The sequence below is a fragment of the Prosopis cineraria genome, unplaced genomic scaffold (genome assembly GCF_029017545.1).
Source record: "Prosopis cineraria cultivar Desert tree isolate PC_DT_omini unplaced genomic scaffold, ASM2901754v1 PC1, whole genome shotgun sequence".
NCBI classification, from domain to species: Eukaryota; Viridiplantae; Streptophyta; class Magnoliopsida; order Fabales; family Fabaceae; genus Prosopis; species Prosopis cineraria.
In genome coordinates, this window is record NW_026555332.1 from 58,276,873 (window position 1) to 58,293,448 (window position 16,576).

The 16,576-nt window shown below is 33.5% G+C and overlaps 1 protein-coding gene across 1 annotated transcript; it reads right to left on the reverse strand.

The window, feature by feature from the left end:
• Positions 1–1,528: 1,528 nt before the first annotated feature.
• Positions 1,529–3,461, reverse strand: LOC129318167 (GDSL esterase/lipase At1g54790-like). The gene is given in 6 exon segments (XM_054962791.1): positions 1,529–1,865; positions 1,868–1,930; positions 2,034–2,304; positions 2,407–2,573; positions 2,650–2,850; positions 2,937–3,461. Coding segments are annotated over 6 exon segments (1,140 nt in total). The 5' UTR covers positions 3,172–3,461; the 3' UTR covers positions 1,529–1,662.
• Between the last annotated feature and the right edge of the window lie 13,115 nt (positions 3,462–16,576).

Here is a 16,576-nt window from a genome sequence, read left to right on the forward strand (position 1 = left end):
ATATTATATTTTTTTCCCAAATTAAAATATGCATAATTTTATTTATGTTATTGCATTTTTTAAATTTATTATATTATTTTTTAAATTGAGCTATGACTTTAAGTCTTGGTTCCGCCACTGCCTATTACACAGTACATGTCCTTGGAAACCTAATTTATTTGCCGTTTACTACATCACCCAAGCACGAACCTTGTTTCTTTATTCTATCTACTTAACTAAAACTTTTATTGTTGTTGTTGTTGTTATTCATCGCTTTATTTATATTACCAACTTCAGAAAAGAAGCTAAGAGTTGCAAGTAAGTTAGCGAGCAAGTTGCGGATATACTTGCAGCTTCTTATATTAAATACTGTCAATACGAGTTTGCTATACATTAATAAGAAAAAGTAGCAGTAACCATACATAGAAAGGTAAGAGATGAGGCGATATTATATGATTAGATGATTTGGAGATTGATTGAGGCGTGGTTTGGAATATTAATTTGGTAGGGTTTCCCCGTTAGTTTAATATCAGATTTCACATGAATCGCGAGGGTCAGCGTATGTTTGCACAGCGCTGCAAAATCATATTTCTATTCTATTCTATTCATTGTTTATACATATAGCTGAGAGGATTCCAATCCCTACGCCTCTCTTTGTTTCTATCTTCTTGTTCTACTGCGGGGTAACATAGCCTTCAAGATTCCACCCCAAATTTCTGCCTCTACCTCTGTCCTATCATTTCATATTCGTTGTTTCTCCCTGTGAGAAGCAAGAGGCTGGAGCCAAGTGTTTTTAGAGGCCAGGAAAATACAAAAAGAGATGCAGGATTACGTGTTAGGCTTGAATCATGGCGGTGTAGAATGGAGTCCGAGGCAGAGTTATGAATGAATGAAACAGGGAGACAGTGATTGGTTTTGATTGAATAGAATAAAGCAAAAGGAGGGGGTAGAGTGAGTATAAATGCAGGGACAATCGCTCCAAAACAGGAAATGATTTTAAAAAAAGAAAACAAAGGCGCTAATAATTGAAGGAAACAAAGTGAATATACCCTCCTCCTCCTTGGTCCACATGTCTTCAAAAGGTTTTTGGGATATGGATCAGTGTCACATTTCATACCCCTTGTTAACTAATGTACCCGGAATATGTGACCAATCATCAATCATCAATAATGGATATCAATGAATAATACTAATAACTAATAACAACAAATATAATTAATGGAGAAAGCGTAGAACCAGCAATTTGGACTTGGGAGGGTGAGGGAAAAGGACAGAAGCAGACCAGGCCCAAACAGTTCCTCTGATCAAGGCCGAAAACAATTCCAGTTAGTCTCTGAGATGACGATTATAGAGTCTCTTGTTTTTTTTTTTTTTTTTTTTTGGGGTCGGTCGGATATTGAGTCTCTCGTTAGTCATTGCTATTTGCTGTGCCACAATTCCAGGCTTTAGCGTCCAAACTTCATCAAATTCAGTTGTAATTGAAGTTACAGTTGAGAGTGAGAAAGTGAAAATGTAAGAATAACAAGTTACAGTTGAGTAACTCGTAAACTCATATAACCCCTTGGAGATAGAAATTCATTGATGAGGGCTTGATTTCGAATTTCAAGGTCTACAATTATGTGCGGATTTCAAGACACCAGTAAAGAAAGAATCAAATAATCATGTATACAAGAATATCAGTATTCAGAACTTGAGCTTGAGAAGGAAAGGCATTTTGTCTGGGAAAGGAGGATCCGAGTACTTCCCGGTAAGAATTTGGGACGCCACATACTGATTTGCAGCCTCAGTGTAATGAATCCCATCCCAGTTCACATACTCACTACTATCGGTGCAACCTTTCGCTGTGATAGTGGTTGCGTTGATCACCTTCGTTTGCCCACATGCGATCGACTGTCATAGTTAAGTGGTGGACCTCCATATCCACAGCACGCCATCAGAGGTTGTTCAAAACCTGCAAAAAGGTCGATCTCATAAACTACTGTTCCGCCTCACATTCTATATAATCACTTGAGTGCAATTGACAAGGTAAAATCACATTATGCTGACGTACTCACCATATTTAGAGTAGTTTGCAATGAGGTTTGATTTTATGGTGAAGATGTCAACAAATGTGATATTCGCATCAGGATATTGGCCCTGCAATTTCGCACAGAAAGCATGAAGCTGTAGATTGAAGGTTTTAGCGGCTTGGTTGTGTGAAGCAACGCATCCTAGCTCGTCAAGCTTTGACGGATCGGTTCCAAATTTGGCGATATTCTGAGCCAAGCATCCCAGAGGACCTGTGTTGTGTATCCAAAAATACCTCGCCCCCTGGTCATACAGTCTCTACAATACCAATACAAGTGAAGGCAGAGTGAGCATTCGATTTTTTTCAAAGAGAGAGATCTGACAACTCATCAATGACTTGTAAGACGCAACAACACCAACCCTTATTCCAGTTTCAAATTCTAACAGGATTGTTGGAATTGAAGAGAGTATCTGGTCCAGTGTTTTTGAATAGAATGCCCCAGCAAGATCGTTCTGGCCTATATCAAACATATACAACCCTTTCTGAAAATACTCCTCTGCTGGAACGTACCTTTCAAATTTCTTACCTGAATAGAGGAATGAGATTAAATGTTCATGCGGTTTGATTGTTGAACAAAATATCTGATTGCTATAATGAGATACCTTTATCGAGCAATTCAAGAACCCGAGCTTTGAATCGGAAAAATTGATTGACCTGAACTCCAAACGAGAATGGGCAGATGGATGACGCAGTGGCTGGAAGGATAGTTGAGCCAGCGGCTGCAAAGTTGCAACCTTTTCGAAAATTTGGAACCCCCACCGAATCCAGATATGCATTTAGGAACGGCAAGTCCATCGCATCCACTGCAATAATAAACCATGAAGCACGTGAAACTCTATGGAAACAGGGCAAGCATGCTTTTGTCAGATAGCATTATCAAAAAGATTACAGAGGAAATCAATGACAAGACGGCCATCACAGTATCTCCCGGACGGTACTTTGAAGTCAGTCTGTCCATTGGGAGGATAGAGGCTCTCGATCCCAGCGGCAATAAGGGTACCAGTATCAGAATTGGAGTCGCCGAAATTGAAAACCGCTGGGAAGTGCAAGTTCATGGATTTGGTAAAAGTTAGAGAGAAAGAGATGATGGAGAGAATGCCAAGGACGCACTTGTTGGTTGCCATGGCTGTTGAGGATTTGCAAGGAGGGGCCACTAGGTTTCTGGTTTGTTGCTTGTGTTTCAAATCTTCATCTATTCATAACTCATTCACATATGTCCGTTGGGTGGATCATACCTTTCAATTATGGGGCCCAGGGGTATCCAACAGGAAACGTCACTTGGAAGAATGAGATGATGCGTTAAGAAGCAAAATGACGTTTTCCTGCATCTGATACGGTCGGTTCCAACATCTATAAAGTTGGACTAGGAGAGAAGTTCCTCAACCTCTCATTTGAGGTAAAAGCTCAACCTGAATGGTTGATTTTAATCTAAACAGTTTAAATTTAATATTTTTATATTTTTATTTTTAATTTATATTTTTAAAATAAAAAATATATAAAATTATAAATTTTTTTAATAAATATACTTAACAATCTAACAGTCCAAATTTAATATAAATGCTTTAAATTTAGTATTAAATTTTTTTATAAATTTACTGTTCTGTTCAAAATATATTTAAATTATTCAAAATATATTTAAAAAGTTATTTAAATTTTTTATATTAAATTTAGAGCATCTATATTAAATCTAGACTATCAAATTTATAAACATATTTGTTAAAAATTTTTAGAATTTTTATGTATTTTTTATTTTAAAAATATAAATTAAAAAAAAAAAAATAAAAAAATTAAATCTAGATCATCCAAATTTATTTCGCATCAAAGGAGAAGCAGAGAAGGCTTCTCTCAAAGGAAAGAAGAAGACTCCTATAAAGTTATATTAATTTTAAAATTAAAATACAAATTTAACCTTAAAGTTTTTTAAGAGATGCAGCTGTTATCATAAAATATTTAACGTTGTAATTTTGTCCTAATGTTTTTCAAAACAATACAAATTTTTCACGGGCTAACGATTTGACTAGGTTGACTGTTTATTTTAACTTTTTGCCCGTTAAATATCTAACCGCCAATTCACGTGAGATTTCATATCTAAATGTGAATTAAAGAAAAATGGCCACATGTTCAATTATTTACTCTTTCCTTCATTTTTTCATCATCTTCCCAAAAATGAAACAACTATAATGCAGACCACAAATGAACAAACAAAATCAAATAAGAAATGAAAATCTTTAAGGGGGTTCAAGTTTAAACAAACAAAATCAAATTAAAAATTAAAATCACAGTGCTAAGAATTGAATCAATTCATTGAATAAATGAATAAATAAAATCAAACAAGAAATGAAAATCTTTATTGGGGCCAAGTTTGAACAAACAAAATCAAATTAAAAATCAAAATCACATTGCCAGGAATCAAATCAATCCATGGAAGTTTGAAAAACAAAAAAAATCTCAGCGCCAGGAATCAAATATGGGGTATGAAGATGGAAGGCAATAATTATGAATCACTGTAAAAAAAAAAAAATTGAAGAAGGCAAAGCAGCACCAGCAAAATCAAAGCAAAAATTTTACAAAATAGTTCAAGGGCACATCAGCAAAATCAAACCTACCAACAAAAACAACGCCAAAGTCGAAAAAGGCAAAACCAAAGCCACCAGTAAAACCAAAGCCACGATTAAAGAAGAAAAAATCAAATAAGCACATAGTGCAGGGATGCGACTCATTTTCAACCTAGATCGATGAACGCAGGTATGTAACTCATCTTCAACCCAGATCAAAGAATGCAAGGATCTTGTACTCGCCAGCAATAAGGACTCACCCTCTTCAGAGTTCAGATTCCTTGATCTCAACTGCAAGTATGATCTGGATCACACAAATCATAGGCGAGAGCAAGAAGGAGAACTGAGAATCACACAAATCAAAGGCAAGAGCGAGAACGGCGAATCACACAAATTAGGGGCAAGATCAAGGAGAATCGGGAATCACACAAATCAGAGGCGTGAGCAAGGAGAGCCAAGAAGAGTCAAGAGCGAGGAGAACGAGAAGGGGCAATGGTGCAGAGAAGGGTCTCAAAAGGCTAGGAGAGTGAACCAGAGGCGAGAGTGCCGCTGAAGAGAAGGATGGAAGAGGTGAAAGCTTGCATAGCTAAATCCAGCGAGATGAAGATGAATGGGCATGTGGTGTGAGGTGGAATGAGGAGGAAAAACTTACATGGCTGCCATAGTTAAGGCTTGATGGTCAAAAAGCGTAGGTTAATGGTTAACTTAACGCTTCTATCACGGAAGGGCAGATTTGAAAACCGTTTGAAAAATATCAAGACAAAACTATGTCATTAAATACTTTAATATATTAAATGCACGTTCGAAGAAATTTTAGGAACAGATTGGTACTTTAACCCTTAATTTCATTTCTAATCTTATCATTGATCTCGTCATCTTTTTGGCACATAATTTAATTTGGCACTTTGTTCGGGTAGATGTTGGCAGCTTGGCCAAACACACAGAACGTCCATTGCATAATTACAAAGAGTCAAGATAACTGAAATCAAAGTGAGAGTGAGAAATTTACCAAGGAAGTCAAGTATGAGACGACCGTCAGAGAACCTGCCAGATGGGGTTTTGAAGAAAGTCTGGCCATTGGGCAAGGGAGGTTGAAAGCCCATTCCAGCGGCAAAATCACCTGTGTCCGAGTTGGAATCACCGAAGTTGAAAAGGGCAGGGAAATTGAAGTCAACGGAACATGCCATTCCCAAACACAGGCAAAACAAGAGCATTTCAAAGGCAACAGTAATGTGAGAAGCCATGATTGGTAACGATGATAGCTTCGTACACGCTCTCATGATGACAGCCTGGTCGCCTTTTTATATACCCCACTGGGTTGCTTCAATAGAGTTCGTGTCTAAGTCCAAAACAGAAAGGAAAAGCTTGCTTTCCAGCTGAGAAAACTTGCAGTTTTCCTTTGGTTTGAATTCCCTTGCAATCATTGTGTCGTTGGAGGGGAGTTGCATACTTGTGCCGTGAAGGAATTACATTGCTTCATCACATTTATTACCTGTAAAACTTGCTGCTTACCAGAATCAAAAGAAAGCCCCCGTCTTGAATAGAACAAGTCCAAATTTTCTGGGTTTATGAATAGAACAAGCCACTTTTTTTTCCATCTGAGAATCGATTCAGACCATTTCCCATCTTGTCCTTCTGCTCACCAAGAGTCGGCAAGCTCCTCCCCTCCACAGTCGTGAGTTCTTCCGTCTTCCTCTGTCTCCCTCATCAACTGCCCCCAGCGTCGACCCCATCTTCTCTGTTCGGAAGAGAGCTCACGATAGGGTTGCACCTCATCATAGTCCATGAATGGTTCTCCATCCTCACCTCGGTACGTAAAAGTTAAGAAAAGACGAGAAAAATTAACAAAATCAAATCGAACTTCCCAAGGGATAGAGGGACGTACAGATCGTTTTTGTAACCCATGCTTCTGCAACAAGAGGGAATGAAGAACCCAGAAAATCCAAAAGAGAGATAGAAAATCAAAGAAGCAAATTTGATCAAGGAGAGACGCATTTAGCTGTAGGTCCCATGAAATAACTGGGGGAAGAGGTTCGGGAGTCGTTGCAACTGGTAAAGCCGTAAAGGCAGGTCAAAATCTGGGCTTTCGAGTATGGGGTTTGCAGTTAAATTATTACCATTAAAATGTTATCTATCTAAATATAATCTAAGAAAAATATCATTCGAGGACAGTTGAAGGCATTTAATATTAATTAAAAATTAAAAATTTTAAAATATCATTATAGAATTAGAAGACTGTATTAAAAATAAGTTTAGATGAAAATATAATATAACACCATTATCTTTTTTTTAATTAATAAATAGTCATTTGTAAATCAACAAATACTTATTCATATTTAACAAAAAATTATTTGTCTATTAACAAGTTCAAAAATATAAAAAAATTTGATCTTAAAAGGGAATAATTGTATATTGCATTTCAACAAGTAACCATTCATTAATTAATAAGTATCTATTTGTATTTAACAAAAAGTCATTTACTAATTAACAAGTCTAATGATATGAAAGAATTTGGTTGTGTGAAGGAAAAAATGTAGATCATGTTTCAACAAATAAACATTTGTTAATTAACAAATATTCATTTATATTTAATAAGAAGTCATTTACTAATTGACAGGTTCAAGAATTTGAAAGAATTTGATTGTGAGAAAGGACAAGTAAAAATCATGTTTCAACAAGTAGCCATTAATTAATTAATTAACTAACCAATACTCATTAACATTTAATAAAAAGTCAGTCACTATTTGACAAGTTCAATAATTTGAAAAAGCTTGGTTGTGGGAAGAGACAAGTTTAGCATAACATCCCAAGTTTTAAATATGAAATCTAACTATTAATTAAAGGATAATTTAGTAAGTTAGTAGATTAATTGAGTTAATTATGATTCTAAGTTTTTAATTATCATCTTGGATCATTAAACAACTTTATAATCAGGCTAAAATGAAAGTTAGATTGGATCAAGTCAAGATGGGTGAGCTAAAGTGATAGTTAGCTCACCACACCATGCACCGTGCAAAAACCAGATTAAAAGGTCATGGTTGGGTATGAAATAAGGGGAAAAGAATAGAAAAAATAGAGAACACGAAAGGAAGAGGGGAGAGTTCTGTTAGGCATCAATTTTCAAGCGCTAGAAAGTTAGTTCTCACCTATCATCTTTTTGGTAAGCTTTATATGTCCTTCACTTCTTGATCTACTCTATTTTCTCTTGATTTGAGATACAAGACAAATGAATTTTGAGTTAATTGAAGGTTTTTATCAAGCCCAATAATCATTGTAGGGCTGTTAAGAGTTAAATCAAGTCCATGTATCTAGATTGGTGTTTGTTGATTGAGCTTTGGGTTTTGGATAAATTCTAGCCTCAAATTAAAGGTTTGAAGTAGGAGAATCTTATATTGGTGTTAGTTGGGATAATAGAAGCTATGTGAAGCTTGTAAAGGTTGGTTAGAACTTAAAATTGTCCAATGATAGAAGTTAGAAGTTTATAAGTTTAGCTTAATTGTGCTATTAAGTACTTACGTTAAATTGGGAAAATAACATATAGTACTTAAATGTTGTAGACTTCGTAAATTGAAACCTTTGAAGTTGAAGTAACTGTTGGAGTTGTAAGAGTTGCCACGGGTAACCTTTTTGATAATAAAAGAATTAAAGTGATCAGGTTATTCATACCACTTATTAGCTTGTAAGAATGTAACATATGAATTATCTTGGTTGCTGGAACTTTGTCTCACTCTATTGTTTCTACTTTCTAGGTTCAAAGATAGATAGGAAACAAAGAAAAGAGCCAGGTTAATGATAGTCAAATTGATATTGTAATGCCTTGCTATTTTGAATTGTGTAATGAACACATATTTGTATATAGTTGCAAATTGCCAGCTAGAAAAGCATATGTATTTTTGGTTGTACTTGTATGAGTTGATATCGTGGGTATTTCAGCCTGGATGTGTGTGTTTGCGAAGCATGTGATAAGAGAGCTAAGATATTAGTATAAGTACATGATTAGTTTGTTTTAGATTGATATATTGTAGAGAATTTGGCCCGGGGATAGATTATATGTAAATATGTAGTGTGACCTTATTTATGAGAAATTGGGACATTTGAGTGGCAAGATTTGATTTGAAATGTGTGATAATTGATATAATTGTTTAATTAGATATATATTGGTCAACTGAACATGGTTGAAGCCCTAATTGTAGTTAATGGCATGAGTTTAGTGGTTAGGGCACTTGAATGCTTGTAAATGACATAAAAGAGGTTATTTGGCATTTAGGTATTCAATTTTTAAATGAGATATCGAGTTGAGATGAAACTTGCGTCATTATTTAGATTATTGAATAAGTTTTATGTTGGAGTTTTAATCACTTTAATCGAACATTGTATATGAAAATAGCGCATGTTAGAAGTTATCTCAAGCGAACTGTCATGACAGTACTCTACTATCATGTGCACTGTGGCATATAATGATATTTCATAGCACATGGCACAAAGCTGAAATAAGAAGCCGTGACATATGTACTTACATGGGTGAAAATAATCTTTTTTGCCATTATTTGCTTCTGTGATATGATTTTATATTCCTTTTTGCTTTAGTCGTATATATAAACTTATTGTTTAATCACAAACATGTATCTAAAGAGCTTTTTTTTTATCCAAATTGTTTTCAAAACTAGATAAGTTTATTTTTTAAACCCTTCATTGTTAGGGCAAATTTAGAGACTTGATAACTTATAATTTTCCTTGCATGTTAAGTGTGCTGGTAGTGTCAAGGTAGACATTATAATCATGTCTAAACAAGTGGTTATTCATTAATGAATAAGTGCGTATTCACATTTAACAAAAAATTATTGCAATAACCAATAATTTTAGAAAAATTATAATTTATGATAAGATATGTAAAAAAATACTTCATTAATTTTTTTATTAAACATATCAAAAAGGGCAGTTGGTCTAGCATAAATCATGCTGATGATTCTTCTATTAGGTGCTGAGCTTGAGTCCTAGCAATGCAAGGAGAAGGAGTTTTATTTTTTTTCAATCTCAGCCTTATTAAATTACCATTCTGTCCTTAAAAAATACAACAGAGACAAAATTAAGAGCTCAATTGTCCGCACGCAACCTCTATTTTCATTCCTTTCCTTCCTCATTCTTGATCATTCCAGAACACGAGAGAGAGGGGGAGAGGGAGGGCTTGTCTTCCATTATCGCCCTCCTCCTCCTTCCTTCACTGTCTTGTTCGTCATCAATGGGTGTGGGTTGAGATATGCCACTGCCATGATGGTTCTGTTGATGTTCTTCTTTCTCTTTCCTTATGTCACTGTTGGCTTGCTTCCTTCCCTTGATTTGTGTCGCTACTATGTTCATGTGTATATGGGAAGCACTGATCTTCTTCCTTCATTCCTTATTTGTTTCATCAAGTGTTTAGAGGAAGGAAGAATTGATTGAAGTATTAAAGAGTGATTTTGTAGCTTGAAATCTTACAGGTAAATGGATAGTGTTCTAACTAATTTATCAATATTTTTTCAAGATATTTTTTACATAGATCATTCAATAACAATTATATTACATAGTTAATACTTCACTAATTAAATTATTTTTATTGTTACCTTGGGAAATTATAAAGAAATATTGAAGGATATTTTAATTATAGCATATGCATGTGTTTTTCCTCATGAAGGATACTTTTAAAATTGATGAGATTATTTTTATCAACTTTGGTTATTTTTAGGCTACTTAATAAATTTCAAACATGGACTTTAGTTATGAAACATTATTTTGGCAAGTTTTTAATGCTCAAAGTTATTCATGCGAGTTTGACTTTAAAAATAAAAATTATATTTTTATAGTGATAATTTTTTCACATGTTTGAAAATGAATTTGAAAGAAATTTTATACAGAACACTGGTTGCTAATGACAGTCCTGCTAGTCCTTGGCGCGCCATAGTTAATAACTAGCTAATTTGATTTTCATAAGCTTTGTTCACGCATTTGTTATTTGTGGGTCTCGAACTTGTGTTTGTTTTCATGGTTTCAAGTCACGTTTGATTAGTATTATCCTTGTGTACTGTGTGTCCATATTTATTTCATAGCTCAAACTATGTTTGGTTACTTATCCTCATAAACTGTGTATCCACATTTATCTTCGTGGCACAAGCCGCTTTTGATTATTTACCCTCATGAACTGTGTGTCTATGTTTGTGAATTATTTTGATAAATTCTCAGAAATGCAAATTTTTAATAAATTAATAATTTTATATTCTAATGGTTTTTTAAAATTTTTAATTTTATTTATTTATTTAACCTATTTGTCTTGTCAAGATTATATGTTAAAGTTACTTTGTTAGAATTATCTAAAGGTTCATGATATTAAAGTTGTATAGAAATCTTTATTCTAAGTTTACAAATTCTATTATATTGAATTGTTTTATCTTTAATTTCCATAAATGTTGCAAATTTTTTATTTTTATGCTTTTATATATTATGATTGGGACGTTATTTATTGAAAAAATTTTAATCTCAGATAATATAGATGGGTTTGACTTTTAAATCAATTAGGGTTATATTTCTAAGCTGAAGTTGAAGTGTTATTTCAGTCAAATTTCTAATCATTGCAAAACTTGAATTTATGTGTCATGCTTTGTATTTTGTAAACTCTATTTAGATGCTCCACAAATTATAGTTAGGAACCTCATTTAGTTTCCTATATTGGTTTTCTGTTAGGAGCAGAGCTCACTATTATTAGCAGAGCATCCTATTGTTATCTTGTGTTGAAAAATGTTGTTTTAGAAATTGTAATGAAATCCTATTTTTAGAAGTATCAAATTTTTTAAGAAAGTTCATGATTTTTTGTAAATTATGCGTATTTTGAAAGAATTATGTTTTGTATGATAAATGAGTTATGGCTAAAATCAAACATTTTCCATCTATTAGGGTTTTAGGGATATGAATTTTATGCATATCCTGTGCCGATCACACCTTAAAATTTAAAGTGTGAAAATTACTCGCTAATTGAATTTTTTTTTAAGAAAAGCAAGGGTATTAAAGTTTTTCTCATATAAAATTATTTTCAAATTATTTCCCTAATCCTACAGTAATATTTTAGAATCATTTATTTCCTATTTATTTTAAATTTTAAATTACTCCCATGATCCTTGAATGATATTCTCCAGCTCTCCCTAAAATGTAATTTAAATTTTTATAGCTAATTAATAGGCAGTTATTTTTTGACAAAGATTGGTAGGTATATTAAATAATTATATAAATATCATACATATTTATTTATTAAATAGAATTCAATGAATTTACCAATATTTATATTATAAAAAATAATGTCTTTTATTATAATTTAAATATTTAAAATTAATTTAGGAGAAATTTTAATTTTATTAAAATATTTTTTTGGCCAAATTTATCAAAATCAATTTAAAAAATATTATTCAAACATCATCATGTTTCATTAATTATTATTTTTTATAATCAATTTTTTCCATTGAAATTTAAACAAATTAGATATTTAAAATTTCTGGGTGTAATTAGCAGGCGTTATAGGCGGCACCGGCAGCAAACGTGAACAGCAAACTTCAAATTGCTTGAGTCGTGCCTGGAAGGACACTATCTTTAAGAACTATTCTGGCACATCTGGACAATGGACCGGCAATTCCCCAGGATTAAACAAGCACTTTCTGCGGTGGAGCAAGGGAATAGAACAACAGAGACTAAAAGTAAACACAGACAAATATACGAAGAGGAGCCAGAGGGAGGAGAGAACCTCAAAAACTCAAGAGGCTTGTTCCCTTTCTGTTAGCACCCAGGGGCTATGTATAGCCCGAAGATGGAGAGTCAAACGCTGGGTCATAATCATCGGTTAATGCTTCAGTTACACACACATTAAACAACAAAACGTTCATGGATTAATGCTTCAGTTACACATGCCTTAAACAGTAAAAACATACACGTCCATTAATCCAAAAATGTTTGGCGTTCATTAATCTAGAGACGTTTGGCAGACAAAACATTTAAGACATTAACCCACAAAATCAGTTTTCAAAAGAGGTTTAATATCCAAAAACTGTCAAGGCCTCAAGTTCAAATTCAAAACAGCAAAATCAGAGGTTTTTTGGGTAAGCTAAAAATAATTATTTATTTAATTATTTTTGTAAAAATAACTCGGTAAAAGGAACTCAATGCCTCTTGAACTAGCTCATAGGGGGGTGAATCAGCTGATTTCAACTACAATTGCCCTGTGTTGGCTCGTCTTATGTGCGCGAGGCTACTTCTCCTCCAAGCCCATTTTACTAACCCATTTCATTCCTATATATGTATATATACTAGGAGAGTCTTTCTTTTAGTCAATGTGGGACTTTGACACACACACTTTTGACACACATACACCAGGCGCAGCTCTTTTCATATGCAAAAGAAGATCACTGACTCACTGTGCCCCTCATTCCGCCATGAACAGTTTTCGACCTCCGCTCATTATTTTGGGCAGTTATAGATAGTATGATTTTTTTTTTCCGGGGTTATAGATAGTATGAATGCATGATGGCTAAAATAAGATAACATTATACAATACTAAATTAAATTGCAACCCTCTTCTCTCATTATTACACAAGCACCGACTTAGTTTTTGGAAGATCACATTTATTTTTCTAGCTATCCTTTAAATATTAAAATGTATTAAAAATTAAAAATAGACGAAACTCAATGAATTTGAAGGCATGCTTATTTATAAACAATGTTTTTTATGAACTGTACACTTTATATTAATTTATTGACAATTGTACATTTTCTTTCATTTTTTAACGAGAGGCTATAGAAAATGCAAACATTAGAATACAAAAAATAGAATAAAACATTATGCAATATAAAATATGTACTGTGTTCAATCAATATTTTTTTTTTAGGTCAAAGAAGTAGTTAAATTATATGGTCAAGACTCGAGTCACCGTGGCAGCTTGAGATTAATTAGGGGGGAAGAATATGGGAGTACGATGTTGCCACATATGTAATCCATTTCCTAATTAATTAGAAGGGTGTTAGTGCAGAGAATTATATTTGCTACATGACGGGTGATGCGAGGTTTGAGGTGGAAAGCCCATGGAAAAGAGAGGTGGTAGATCTTAACTCAATATCTTTACATGTAATATATGGGATTTAACCGGCGTACCTTGTGGACATACTGTAGCTGCTATTTATCGAATAAGGCAAGTAGCCGAAGATTATGTTGCAAACTATGATAGTAAGGAGTCATTTATAAGAGCTTATGCATTGACCATAAGTCCAGTTCCTAGTGAAGAGCATTGGCCAATAGCTACAGTTAAATAGTTGCAACCACCAAAATATAGTAAGTCTCTTGGCAGACCCAAAAATAGCTAGAAAGAGAGCTCTAAATGAACCACAAAACCCGTCCAATGTAAGCAAAAAGGGGGTAACAATAAAGTGTGGTAATTGTGGAGCAATGGGTCATAATGCACGAGGTTGTAAGAATTCCAATAATCCTAACAAAAAGATGTATGGGAAGAAGAAGAGTGCTCCATGTGAACTTAATCAGACCGAAGACATCCCTAGAGTTTGCATTCTTTTATGTTCACTTTATGATTTTTCATTTATTTCGTGCTACAATATTATATGCAAAGTAATGAGTATTTTCTTGTCATACATGTAGACCAGCCAAGCCCCGCCTACCCAAATCTCCCAGCAAAATGCAGATAGATAAATAGAATGAGGTATTTTTTTTGTTTAATATTGAATTCTCCATTATGCAGATATGAATTGGTTTTATTCACCTTAACAGGTTGTTTGCAAATATACAAAACTTGAACAAGGCTTATCTACTTGTCTTATAACCTGTATATCCACTTTCTTTAGTGATGTGTTCACATCATGCATTTACACTTTCAATTCATATTTTGTTTCTATTTAAACTAATATCTATAAATTTGAATATTGCAGGTAGGGACATATAAAAAATTCTGTTTCTATAATTCAAATTTGATGACAACATTTGAAGTTGAAATTAGGATGGTTACAAGCTGAAGACTTGGAGTTGACAAAAATCAAAGAATTATTTTTATTACTGTTATTTGGTTCTCTTTCATTTGAACATTGTTCCAATTTCCATGCACTTTATGCAGTCAATGCATAACTAAAGAAGTTATCATTGTTCTGTGACTTGTTTTAAGTTTCAAGTTGATTATTATGATATACATTCTTCTAGTCAGTCAAGCCACAACATTATAGCTATTAAAAAACAAAATCAATAAAATGAATACAGAAGTTAGAAAATAGACCAAAGCATAGCCAAATTTATCATTCTCAAGCACTTGTAAATTATAGCCTGGAGGTTGGTTCAACTTCAAAAAACATGTAGCATTGCTCTAAGCGAATCTAGCCACAAGATTGGTGCATTAATTAATTTGCATCCTTATAGTTTCTTAAGCCTAGAGGCTTCCCTTATAATCTCTGCATAAGAATTGAAGACACTTGAGCTTTATAAATTGAGTGCTTCCACAGAGATTTTCTGTGAAACCTGGAACTTTAAACATGCATATCTCCATTAAAATTTTGCAAGAAATATAATGGATTAAAAGCACGAGCAAAAAGAGAGAGAGCCATATGCTAAAGGCAAAGGAATATAAAAAACAAGAAGCTGAAGAGAAAGATTGTATAAATATATATAAGCCAATCCCTTCTCCTATCAATTTCAAAGGATGGTTGCCGGGTGGGGATATTCATAATAACAACATTCACGAAGACGTTACTTTAATTTGTGTTTCTACTCTACTTCGAGGCTTCAAGAGTCAGGGATGGAAGAGAATGGAAGGGGCTTAGGTTCAATGTAAGCATAAAGTTGAAAGATCTCATGCATAAAAGGTAATGAAGATGGAAACCATACCGTTAACTTGAACAAATGAAGAAACCCCAATGAACAAGGTTGAAGATGCCGTCAAAGTAAGGACAGAAATTGAACTCGAGTAGAGGAATAGCTTCAAAGTAATTAGACCGCAGTACATAAAAATGAAATTAGGGATTCTGAAGACCAAATGACAGGATCACCCTCCTTTAACTTAGTATAAAAATGAAATATTCAAAATTCCATGTCATCTGCGGATGTGTTCAAGGTGTTATTTTTATATTTTTAAAGTTCAGGGAAGTTATATTTTTTTTTAGCCATATACATTATGTACTGTTATTGAGTCCAAACAATTTTTTTTTTTTGGGTTAAAGAAGAAGTTAAGGCGTATGGTCAAGACTCGAGTCACCATAGTAGCCTGAGATTGATTAGGGGAGAAGAATATGGGGGTACGATGTTGCCGCATATGTAATCCATTGCTTAATTAATCAACTTTTGGGTCAATGTATGAAAACTCATCGAGGCAAAGCTAGGGGAGTTCATTTCTTGTGGGACTTGTTTTTGGCTTCTTGTTAAATGCAAGATAACTCTGACGGAAACTCCACTTTTGAATTTGAATAAGTAATTCGTTTCGTTTCACACCGTGCCTCGCCGCCCACACCCAAAAATATAGTAGTATTGTATTTTCTTGGAAAACTATACTTCAATGCTTGTAAATTTGAAAGGCTCTGTAATTACATCTTATAGTAACAGTAATTGGCAAGAAAAAAAAAACTCCCTCCTGTCTCTATTATATCATAAAATACATTCTAAAAGAATTTTTTTTTTGTCTTTAATACTCTTTCTTAATTTTTAAGATGCTTTTGGAAGTAATCTGCGTCCCAAAATATATGAAAAAAATAAAACTAATTTTTATTTTAGCTATGTCTTTCTCACTTTTTAATAAAGAGAACAAAAAATTTTAACGTTCATGACACTCGTTAGGGGTGAAAATGGAAATCGAAGTAATCTTTAGACAATTTCAATAATGCAACTAAATTTTCTGGATCTTTATGAATTGATTATGGATGATTCATTTATAATGTCTGCTTTGAGATGCAGTCTATATCCTAAAATATAAAATAT